This window comes from Oncorhynchus keta, unplaced genomic scaffold, assembly GCF_023373465.1.
Source record: "Oncorhynchus keta strain PuntledgeMale-10-30-2019 unplaced genomic scaffold, Oket_V2 Un_scaffold_984_pilon_pilon, whole genome shotgun sequence".
NCBI lineage: Eukaryota > Metazoa > Chordata > Actinopteri > Salmoniformes > Salmonidae > Oncorhynchus > Oncorhynchus keta.
The window spans coordinates 97,173-108,701 of NW_026291019.1; the positions used below are offsets into that span (position 1 = coordinate 97,173).

Below are 11,529 nucleotides of genomic sequence, written 5' to 3' on the forward strand. Positions count from 1 at the left end.
CCTCTGGATTACAGATGGTGGAAACCTCTGGATTACAGATCACCTCTGATTACAGAACCAGCCTCTAAATTACAGATCCCAACGCTGTTTAAGATTCTGTTCAGATTATTATAGTAATCATCTCCTACCTGCTTTCATGAGGACATGAGAAGACATGTAGGTGAACCTCAACAAGACAAATCCCAGGCTGTACTATTACTTTGCTGCCTTCAACCAACCAGAACCTAAAAGACAAATCCCAGTGTTACCACTAATGTTAAAGGCTTTCTAAAAGTGATATTGAATTGTGTTGAGATGTAGATTTCTTTGTGACTGAGTCTTTCAATCGTCTCAATCCCAGCCTCCTAAAAGACAAATCCCAGAATGGCGAATAACTTGAGATAAAATTGAAAAATCAAATTAAATTGATGTTCAACCAGCCTCCTGGTTGAAAAAGACAAATTCCCAGTTGATTATCACTAACAAATTTCAACCAGCCTCCTAAAAGACAAATGTTTAGTTGGACCCAGAATTGTTATGTTTAGTTGGACCTAGGTTGAATTGTCTATGTTTAGTTGGACCCTAGGTTAAAAGTTGGACCCTAGGTTGAATTGTCTATGTTTAGTTGGATCCTAGGTTGAATTGTCTAACCAGTTGGACCCTAGGTTGAATTGTCTATGTTTAGTTGGACCCTAGGTTGAATTGTCTATGTTTACAGACCCTAGGTTGAATTGTCTATGTTTAGTTGGACCCTAGGTTGAATTGTCTATGTTTAGTTGGAGGTTGAATTGTCTATGTTTAGTTGGACCCTCTGGTTGACAGTCTATGTTTAGTTGGACCCTAGGTTGAATTGTCTATGTTTATTGGACCCAGTTGAATTGTCTATGTTTAGTTGGACTTTCTGTCTATGTTTAGTTGGACCTAGGTTGAGATTGTCTATGTTTAGTTGGACCCTAGGTTGAATTGTCTATGTTTAGTTGGACCCTAGGTTGAATTGTCTATGTTTAGTTGGACCCTAGGTTGAATTGTCTATGTTTAGTTGGACCCTAGGTTGAATTGTCTGTTTAGTTGGACAGATGAATTGTCTATGTTTAGTTGGACCCTAGGTTGAATTGTCTATGTTTAGTTGGATTTCAGTTTAGTTGGACCCTAGGTTGAATTGTCTATGTTTAGTTGGAGATAGGTTGAATTGTCTATGTTTAGTTGGACCCTAGGTTGAATTGTCTATGTTTAGTTGGACCCAGTTGAATTGTCTATGTTTAGTTGGACCCTAGGTTGAATTGTCTATGTTTAGTTGGACCCTAGGTTGAATTGTCTATGTTTAGTTGGACCCTAGGTTGGTCTATGTTGAATTCTATGTTTAGATGGTGCTAGGTTGAATTGTCTTTTAGTTGGACCTCTAGGTTGATTACAGATGGTGGACCCTAGGTTGAATTGTCTATGTTTAGTTGGACCCTAGGTTGAATTGTCTATGTTTAGTTGGACCCTAGGTTGAATTGTCTATGTTTAGTTGGACCCTAGGTTGAATTGTCTATTTTTAGTTGGACCCTAGGTTGAATTGTCTATGTTTAGTTGGACCCTAGGTTGAATTGTCTATGTTTAGTTGGACCCTAGGTTGAATTGTCTATGTTTAGTTGGACCCTAGGTTGTCTGGACCCTAGGTTGAATTGTCAGATGGAATTGTCTATGTTTAGTTGGACCTAGGTTGAATTGTCTATTTTAGTTGGACCCTAGGTTGAATTGTCTATTTTAGTTGGATTACTAGGTTGAATTGTCTATTTTAGTTTAGTTGTCTATTTTTAGTTCCTAGGTTGAATTACATTGTCTATTTTTATGTTGAATTGTCTATGTTTAGTTGGACCCTAGGTTGAATTGTCTATTTTTAGTTAAACCCTAGGTTGAATTGTCTATTTTTACTAGGTTGAATTGTCTATTTTTAGTTGGACCTAGGTTGAATTGTCTATTTTTAGTTGGACCCTAGGTTGATTACAGATGGTTGAATTGTCTATTTTTAGTTGGATTAGGTTGAATTGTCAGATGGTGTCTATTTTTAGTTGGACCTAGGTTGAATTGTCTATTTTAGTTGGATCCTAGGTTGAATTGTCTATTTTTAGTTAAACCCTAGGTTGAATTGTCTATTTTACAGGTTGATGGTCTATGTTTAGTTGGACCTCTGAATTACAGATGGTGTTGAAGTCTATTTTTAGTTAAACCCTAGGTTGAATTGTCAGGTTGATGGTCAAGGTTTGGATAGGGGAAGGTCTAAAGTTGGAAAGGTTGAATGGCCTTGGTTGCCAGGGAATGGTCTATTTTTTTGATCCTAGGTTGAATTTAAAACAATAGAGGATCCATTTAATTTAATTTGTGTGGAATGTATTTGTATAAGGAAAGGGAGAGCAGGGTTAGGGTTGCCAGGTTTTGAAAGGAAGGAAAGGGAAAGGAGGCCTTGGTTGCCAGGTTTTGTAGAGGAAGGAAAGGGAGAGGAGGGTTAGGGTTAGGTTTTATAGAGGAAGGAAAGGGAGAGGAGGGTTAGGGTTGCCAGGTTTTGGAAGGAAAGGGAAAGGAGGCCTTGGTTGCCAGGTTTTGTAGAGGAAGGAAAGGGAGAGCAGGGTTAGGGTTGCCAGGTTTTGAAAGGAAGGAAAGGGAAAGGAGGGTTGGTTGCCAGGTTTTATAGAGGAAGGAAGGAAAGGTTTTGGAGGAAAGGGAGGCCTTGTTTGCCAGGTTTGTAGAGGAAGGAAAGGGAGAGGAGGGTTAGGGTTGCCAGGTTTTGAAAGGAAGGAAAGGAAAGGAGGCCTTGGTTGCCATGTTTTATAGAGGAAGGAAAGGGAGAGGAGGGTTAGGGTTGCCATGTTGGTACTAACCGTACTCCTGGTTGAGTCCCCACAGCTTGATCTTGTTGGCTTCGTGTTGCGCTTTCTTCTTCAACCGAACAGGCCCTGTGAACACACAAGTACTGTCAGGACACACTCCATCAGATTAGATAGATAGAGATGGTGTTGTTCTGTGGGCCTAACAACGAATAAACTTCTCTCCCTCCCTCCCTTCGTACCTGGAAGCTAGTTTGTTCTTCTCTTTGCGTGAGCGTGCCCTGGCCACAACAGGCAGGTCGTTAACAGGACCCATCCCATCTATGGTGGCGTTGAGTTTCTGCAGCTGTTCGCCGATGTTTGTGAGCTTCACAGGGTTAGGGGTCAGGTCACTGGCGTCAGTCTTCCTCGCTTTGCGCCTTCCTTTCTTTCCTGAGGAGAGAGGGATGAGTTACGAACCAGCAGCACTAAGCACTCACGATAAGTTAATGACCGCAGAGAAGAAGAAGTGACGAGGCAGAGTGCCTACCCTCTGGGTAGTGTACTAGGTAGTTTACAAGGTGTGCTAAGTAGTTCTAGTGTGCTTACCCTCTGGGTAGTGTACTAGGTAGTTTACAAGGTGTGCTAAGTAGTTCTAGTGTGCTTACCCTCTGGGTAGTGTACTAGGTAGTTTACAAGGTGTGCTAAGTAGTTCTAGTGTGCTTACCCTCTCTGCCGTATAGGGTACTAGGTAGTTTACAAGGTGTGCTAAGTAGTTCTAGTGTGCTTACCCTCTCTAGGTAGTGTACTAGGTAGTTTACAAGGTGTGTGCTAAGTAGTTCTAGTGTGCTTACCCTCTCTGCCGTATAGGGTACTAGGTAGTTTACAAGGTGTGCTAAGTAGTTCTAGTGTGCTTACCCTCTCTGCGGTATAGGGTACTAGGTAGGGTGCTAGCGTGCTTACCCTCTCTGCGGTATAGGGTACTAGGTAGGGTGCTAGTGTGCTTACCCTCTCTGCGGTATAGGGTACTAGGTAGGGTGCTAGCGTGCTTACCCTCTCTGCGGTATAGGTACTAGGTAGGGTGTAGGGTGCTGTGCTTACCCTCTCTGCGGTATAGGGTACTAGGTAGGGGTAGGGTGCTAGAGCTCCAGGAGAGGGACCATCTCCAGGAGAGGGACCATCTGACCTCCCCTCCAGTCTTCTTCTGTCTCCCAGAGTCCCGTGCGTGAGCGTGGCGGTACTCCCAGAAACACCTTCTCTTCTGGGGCCGTTCCCCTGGACCACCCCCCTGCTCTGGTTCCACCTCTGGAGAGGGACAGGGACGTCAGAGATGATACACAGACACACACACGTAGACACACACACACACGTAGACACACACACACGTAGACACACACACACGTAGACACACACACACACCGAATAGAAAAATATGTTAACATATGCGCACACACAACTAAATGCTCCTCTATAAAAATAAACCCACACACACAAATAAGAAGATCTGCATAGGCAGCAGGTTCTTTCCCAATACATAATCCACTCCAGTGCTCTCAACATTCCTCCAGTCAGCACTCATGTCCCTGTTCCCTGTAAACTGGGCTTCACCCCCTGGCTTTCAACTGGAGGCTGTCTGACTCAGACTGAGAGCCTTCACTGCTTGGTTATGTAGCTAGTGATGTAACAGTGTGTGTGTGTGTGTGGGGGGGGACCAGGGTCATCCAGTCTGTCTCAAACACCTTGACTTCTAGAGGGAGTAACACAGACAGACACACATATACACACCACCGGACAAAGACACACACACACCACAGACCAGGCACACATACCGCTCACTCTCGCTCTCACATACACAGCCAGACCAGTGGAGGCTGCTGGGGAGGACGGATCATAATAATGTCTGGAACGGAGAAAATGGAAACCATGTTTGATCTATGGGACCATTCCACTGATTCTGCTCCAGCCTTTACCACCAGTCTCCTCCCCAATTAAGATGCCACCAACCTCCTGTGAGCCAGACACACACACACACACACACACACACACACACCGCCAGACAAACACACACACACACCACACACACCGCCACACAAAAACACACACATACACATTCCGCCAGACACAACACACACACACACTCCGCCAGACAAACACACAAACACACACTCACTCAGACAAACACACACACCGCCAGACAAACACACACACCGCCAGACAAACACACACACTCCGCCAGACAAACACACACACAAACACACACACACACTCCGCCAGACAAACACACACACACACACACACACACACCACACACACACACACAACACACACACACACACACACACACACACACACTCCGCCAGACAACACACACACTCCGCCAGACAAACACACACACACACCGCCAGACAAAACACACACACACACACACACCGCCAGACAACACACACACACACACAGACAAACACACACACACCGCCAGACAAACACACACACACACACACAGCCAGACAAACACACACACACACTCCGCCAGACAAACACACACACACACACACTCCGCCAGACAAACACACACACCATACAACAATAGGAGTGTGACAATAGCCACCAAAACAAGGCAGAGTGATGTTTCATGAACACAATTCAGTTACTGTCTTGTCTGATATCAAATGGCTGAGATTGGCTCAACCGAAACATTTCAAATTTGCAGGAATGACAGAAGATACGCACAAGAAAATAGAGTAGAAAAAGTGACATAGCTATGACCTAATAGGTCATATCAAGTCTCTGAGATGACATCATAAACTCCAGAACTCCAGAATCCAGAACTCCAGAACTCACCAAATTCTGTTTCTGACGAGCTGGACAGTTCTGCTTCCACCGCAGTCTCATCCCCTGCTCCGTCCTCCCCTTCCTCCTCCTCCTCTTCTTCCTCCTCCTCCAACAATACCCCTTCTTGCTCTTCCCTCTCCTCCTCCTCCCTCTCTCCCTCCTCCTGCCCCTCTACCTCCTCTTCTGTCTCTGTCTCAGAGCTGGGGCTGGAGGGCGAGGGTCTATCCCCCCCCTGGGTCAGAGAGTAGTTGTGTTCCAACACTGACCCCCCCGGAAGAATCCCAGACGGCTCCGTCACCGCAGCAACGACTTCCGCGGCTGCCAACACAGCTGCGGCAACCTCCTCCTCCTCTGCCACCTGGTACACCTCCACCGTAGGAACCCTCATCCCCCCATCCTGTCCTCCTTTTTCTGTCACCCTTTCCATCGCCATGGTAACATCAAGTCCCACCTGCTCTCTGACCACCCTGCCTCTCTGGGCGTGGCCTAGACAGGGGTCGGGGGTCATTGTGATGCCGTTTCCGTGGAGATGCGTTATCATCATCGTGGTTACATGTGAGGTCTGCTGCTGAGCTATGGCCTGTGCCTTCCTCTTCCTCCTCTCCTCCTCCTCTTCCTCCCGGGTCCCGCTCCAACGGCCCATCAGCACGGCGTCCTCGGTGCTCGCAAGCTCCCCCCCGAGGCCCAGCTTGGTGTAGCGCGTGATGTCATCCAGCGCCGACACGTCCCAACGCTCCACGTGCAGCTCCTCGCCGAAGCCCCCGTCGTCCACCAGGTCGCTTAGCAACTCGAAGGGCCGTTTCCGCGGCGTCGCTGGAGAGCCCAGCATCAGGAGCACGCTCTGAGGTAAGGAGAGAGGGAGGGAGGGAGGGAGGGAGGGAGGGAGGGAGGGAGGGAGGGAGGGAGGGAGGGAGGGAGGGAGGGAGGGAGGGAGGGAGGGAGGGAGGGAGGGAGGGAGAAGAGCATTGTTCATTGTTGACATGGCCAGAATGTGTCGTTACTTTACATTGATCTATGTTACAGAAATAGAGTCTTGTTCATTACAGCTCTGTGGTGACGTCACCATAATAAACAGGTATGTCTGTTAACACTGTTATTACTATGTTCTGCCAGTGTAATAACATGCAGTCCAGGCAGTGTGGTAGTAGAGCAGAATACAAGGACAAGACTGACACATTATAAACACATGTTCATGTGTCAGACACCTGGACCTTAGAAGCAATTACAAGCAGTTAGTGAGTTAGTTACCTGGTCATATTCGGTCCTGCCCCCTAGAGGGGAGACAGCCAGGGGGTAGGGGCTGAGGAGACAGCCACGGCTCCCATACGCCTCGCCAAACGCAGGCTCCATCCCATTCATGCCCGGCTATAGGACACACACACAGACACACATTACTCTGCTGAGCTACCATTTTCACGAGCACCATTACAAACAGAATAGAACGTCCGTCTAAATATATTGTCTGTAATCAGAATCACAATCTCTGTTGTACATGTATTATTACCGGACAAGATATTTAGACAGTCAATTAATATCGATATTCAAGTTGGAAAGCAATTGTATCACCTTCACTCAAATAAAACAGCTAAAAAACAACTCTTAGTACGACACAGAATATACAGAGATCAGTGGTGTACCTGAGGCATGCCCAAGGTGGTGGGTGGTGTTAGGATATACAGAGATCAGTGGTGTACCTGAGGCATGCCCAAGGTGGTGGGTGGTGTTAGGTGGTGGTCAGGATGCCGTTGGAGCGTTCAGCCGGAACACAACACACTGCTCACTGACTGATGTTGAGGATCAGGATGGAGGAGGAAGTCTCCTGGGTCGGGCCAGATATGGACCATCTGTGACCTCACGGGGTCAGGGGTGAGAGGTCAAGGCTTTAGGGTCGACAGACACACTTCACATCACATGACGCGGTGCTCGCTGCTCACTGTTGGGACCGCTAAAGGGGGAGAGGAGACAGGGAGAGAAAGGCATCATGGGGTCAATAGTCTAAACAAGATGTGTGAGAGAAGTCTTCTAAGGACATAAGCAATGCTCTTGGGGCCAGTTTCCCAGACATGCAGTGCATTCGGAAAGTGTTCAGACCCCTGGACTTTTTTCACATTTTGTGACGTTACAGCCTTATTCTAAAATTGATTAAATGTTTTTTTCCCCTCTTCAATCTACACACAATACCACACAACGACAAAGCAAAATAGGTTTTTAGAAATGTTTGCAAATGTATAAAAAATAAACAGATATATGACATTTATAAGTATTCAGACCCTTTACTCAGTACTTTGTTGAAGCACCTTTGGCAGAGATTACAGCCTTGAGTCTTCTTGGGTATGACACTACAAGCTTGACACACCTGTATTTGGGGAGTTTCTCCCATTCTTCTCTGCAGATCCTCTCCAGCTCTGTCAGGTTAGAAGAGGAGAGTCGCTGCACAGCTATTTTCAGGTCTCTCCAGAGATGTTAGATCGGGTTCAAGTCCTTGCTCCGGCTGGGCCCTTCAAGGACACTCCGGAGTTGTCTTGGCTGTGTGCTTAGGTTCGTTGTCTTGTTGGAAGGTGAACCTTTGCACCAGTCTGAGGTCCTGGGTTCTCCGGAGCCGGTTTTCATCAAGAATCTCTCTGTACTGTGCTCCGTTCATCTTTCCCTCGATCCTGACATGTCTCCCAGTCCCTGTCGCTGAAAAACATCCCCACAGCATGATGTTGCCACCACCATGCTTCACCGTAGGGATGGTGCCGGGTTTCCTTCAGACGTGATACTTGGCATTCAGGCCAAAGAGTTCAATCTTGGATTAATCAGACCAGAGAATCTTGTTTCTCATGGTCTGAGTCCTTCAGGTGCCTTTTGGCAAACTCCAAGCAGGCTGTCATGTGCCTTTTACTGAGGAGTGGCTTCTGTCTGGCCACTCTACCATAAAGGCCTGATTGAGAGAGATGGTTGACCTTCTGGAAGGTTCCTGCATCTCCACAGAGGAACTCTGTCAGAGTGACCATCGGGTTCTTGGTCACCTCCCTGACCAAGGCCCTTCTCCCCCGGTTGCTCAGTTTGGCCGGGCGACCAGCTCTAGGAGGAGTCTTGGTGGTTCCAAACTTCTTCCATTTAAGAATAATGGAGGCCACTGTGGTCTTGGGGACATTCAATGCTGCAGAAATGCTTCAGTACCCTTCCCCAGATCTGCTTCTAGACACATTATTGTCTCTGAGCTCTATGGACAATTCCTTCGACCTCATGGCTTGGTTTTTGCTCTGACATGCACTGTCAACTGTGGGACCTTATATAGACAGGTGTGTGCCTTTACAAATCATGTCCAAGTAATTGAATTTACCACAGGTGGACTCCAATCAAGTTGTAGAAACATCTCAATTATGATAAATGGAAACAGGATGCAGCTGAGCTCAATATCGAGTCTCATAGCAAAGGGTCTGAATACTTATTTAAATAAGGTATTTCTTTTTTTTCCTTTAAATTCTTTTTTTATACATTTGTGAAAAATGATAAAAACCTGTTTTTCGCTTTGTCATTATGGGGTATTGTGTGTAGATTGAAGAGGAATTTGTTATAACGAACTCCACTCATCACTGTAAAACGCTCCCTGAAACACTTCAGCGAGCAGGCCTTTCTAATCGACCTGGCCGGGGTATCCGTCAGTAGAGGATGCCTTTTAAATGCCTTCCAAACCATCTTAAATAAACATGCCCCATTCAAGAAATGTAGAACCAGGAACAGATATAGCCCTTGGTTCTCCCCAGACCTGACCGCCCTTAACCAACACAAAAACATCCTATGGCGTTCTGCATTAGCATCGAACAGTCCCCGTGATATGCAGCTGTTCAGGGAAGCTAGAAACCATTATACACAGGCAGTTAGAAAAGCCAAGGCTAGCTTTTTCAAGCAGAAATTTGCTTCCTGGAACACTAACTCAAAAAAGTTCTGGGACACTGTAAAGTCCATGAAGAATAAGAACACCTCCTCCCAGCTGCCCACTGCACTGAAGATAGGAGACACTGTCACCACTGATAAATCCACCATAATTGAGAATTTCAACAAGCATTTTTCTACGGCTGGCCATGCTTTCCACCTGGCTACTCCTACCCCGGTCAACAGCACTGCACCCCCAACAGCAACTCGCCCAAGCCTTCCCCATTTCTCCTTCTCCCAAATCCGTTCAGCTGATGTTCTGAAAGAGCTGCAAAATCTGGACCCCTACAAATCAGCCAGGCTAGACAATCTGGACCCTTTCTTTCTAAAATGATCTGCCGAAATTGTTGCCACCCCTATTACTAGCCTGTTCAACCTCTCTTTCGTGTCATCTGAGATTCCCAAACATTGGAAAGCAGCTGCAGTCATCCCCCTCTTCAAAGGGGGGACACTTCTGACCCAAACTGCTACAGACCTATATCTATCCTACCATGCCTTTCTAAGGCCTTGAAAGCCAAGTCAACAAACAGATTACCGACCATTTCGAATCTCACCATACCTTCTCTGCAATGCAATCTGGTTTCAGAGCTGGTCATGGGTGCACCTCAGCCACGCTCAAGGTCCTAAACGATATCTTAACCGCCATCGATAAGAAACATTACTGTGCAGCCGTATTCATTGATCTGGCCAAGGCTTTCGACTCTGTCAATCACCACATCCTCATCGGCAGACTCGACAGCCTTGGTTTCTCAAATGATTGCCTCGCCTGGTTCACCAACTACTTCTCTGATAGAGTTCAGTGTGTCAAATCGGAGGGTCTGCTGTCCGGACCTCTGGCAGTCTCTATGGGGGTGCCACAGGGTTCAATTCTTGGACCGACTCTCTTCTCTGTATACATCAATGAGGTCGCTCTTGCTGCTGGTGAGTCTCTGATCCACCTCTACGCAGACGACACCATTCTGTATACTTCTGGCCCTTCTTTGGACACTGTGTTAACAACCCTCCAGGCAAGCTTCAATGCCATACAACTCTCCTTCCATGGCCTCCAATTGCTCTTAAATACAAGTAAAACTAAATGCATGCTCTTCAACCGATCGCTACCTGCACCTACCCGCCTGACCAACATCACTACTCTGGACGGCTCTGACTTAGAATACGTGGACAACTACAAATACTTAGGTGTCTGGTTAGACTGTAAACTCTCCTTCCAGACCCATATCAAACATCTCCAATCCAAAGTTAAATCTAGAATTGGCTTCCTATTTCACAACAAAGCATCCTTCACTCATGCTGCCAAACATACCCTTGTAAAACTGACCATCCTACCAATCCTCGACTTTGGCGATGTCATTTACAAAATAGCCTCAAATACCCTACTCAACAAATTGGATGCAGTCTATCACAGTGCAATCCGTTTTGTCACCAAAGCCCCATATACTACCCACCATTGCGACCTGTACGCTCTCGTTGGCTGGCCCTCGCTTCATACTCGTCGCCAAACCCACTGGCTCCATGTCATCTACAAGACCCTGCTAGGTAAAGTCCCCCCTTATCTCAGCTCGCTGGTCACCATAGCATCTCCCACCTGTAGCACACGCTCCAGCAGGTATATCTCTCTAATCACCCCCAAAACCAATTCTTTCTTTGGCCGCCTCTCCTTCCAGTTCTCTGCTGCCAATGACTGGAACGAACTACAAAAATCTCTGAAACTGGAAACACTTATCTCCCTCACAAGCTTTAAGCACCAACTGTCAGAGCATCTTACAGATTACTGCACCTGTACATAGCCCACCTATAATTTAGCCCAAACAACTACCTCTTTCCCAACTGTATTTAATTAATTAATTTATTTTGCTCCTTTGCACCCCATTATTTTTATTTCTACTTTGCACATTCTTCCATTGCAAAACTACCATTCCAGTGTTTTACTTGCTATATTGTATTTACTTTGCCGCCATGGCCTTTTTTGCCTTTACCTCCCTTCTCACCTAATTTGCTTACATTGTATATA

The 11,529-nt window shown here is 46.5% G+C and overlaps 1 protein-coding gene across 1 annotated transcript; it reads right to left on the reverse strand.

Annotated features, from left to right (window-relative positions):
* Window positions 1–3,837: 3,837 nt before the first annotated feature.
* On the reverse strand, window positions 3,838–7,266 carry LOC118371351 (myelin transcription factor 1-like). The gene is made up of 4 exons (XM_052517844.1): window positions 7,235–7,266; window positions 6,846–6,962; window positions 5,607–6,438; window positions 3,838–4,070 (listed from the first exon to the last, which is right to left on the reverse strand). Exons 1-4 carry the CDS (start codon window positions 7,241–7,243, stop codon window positions 3,838–3,840), a joined length of 1,191 nt encoding a protein of 396 aa, XP_052373804.1. The 5' UTR covers window positions 7,244–7,266.
* Window positions 7,267–11,529: the final 4,263 nt, after the last annotated feature.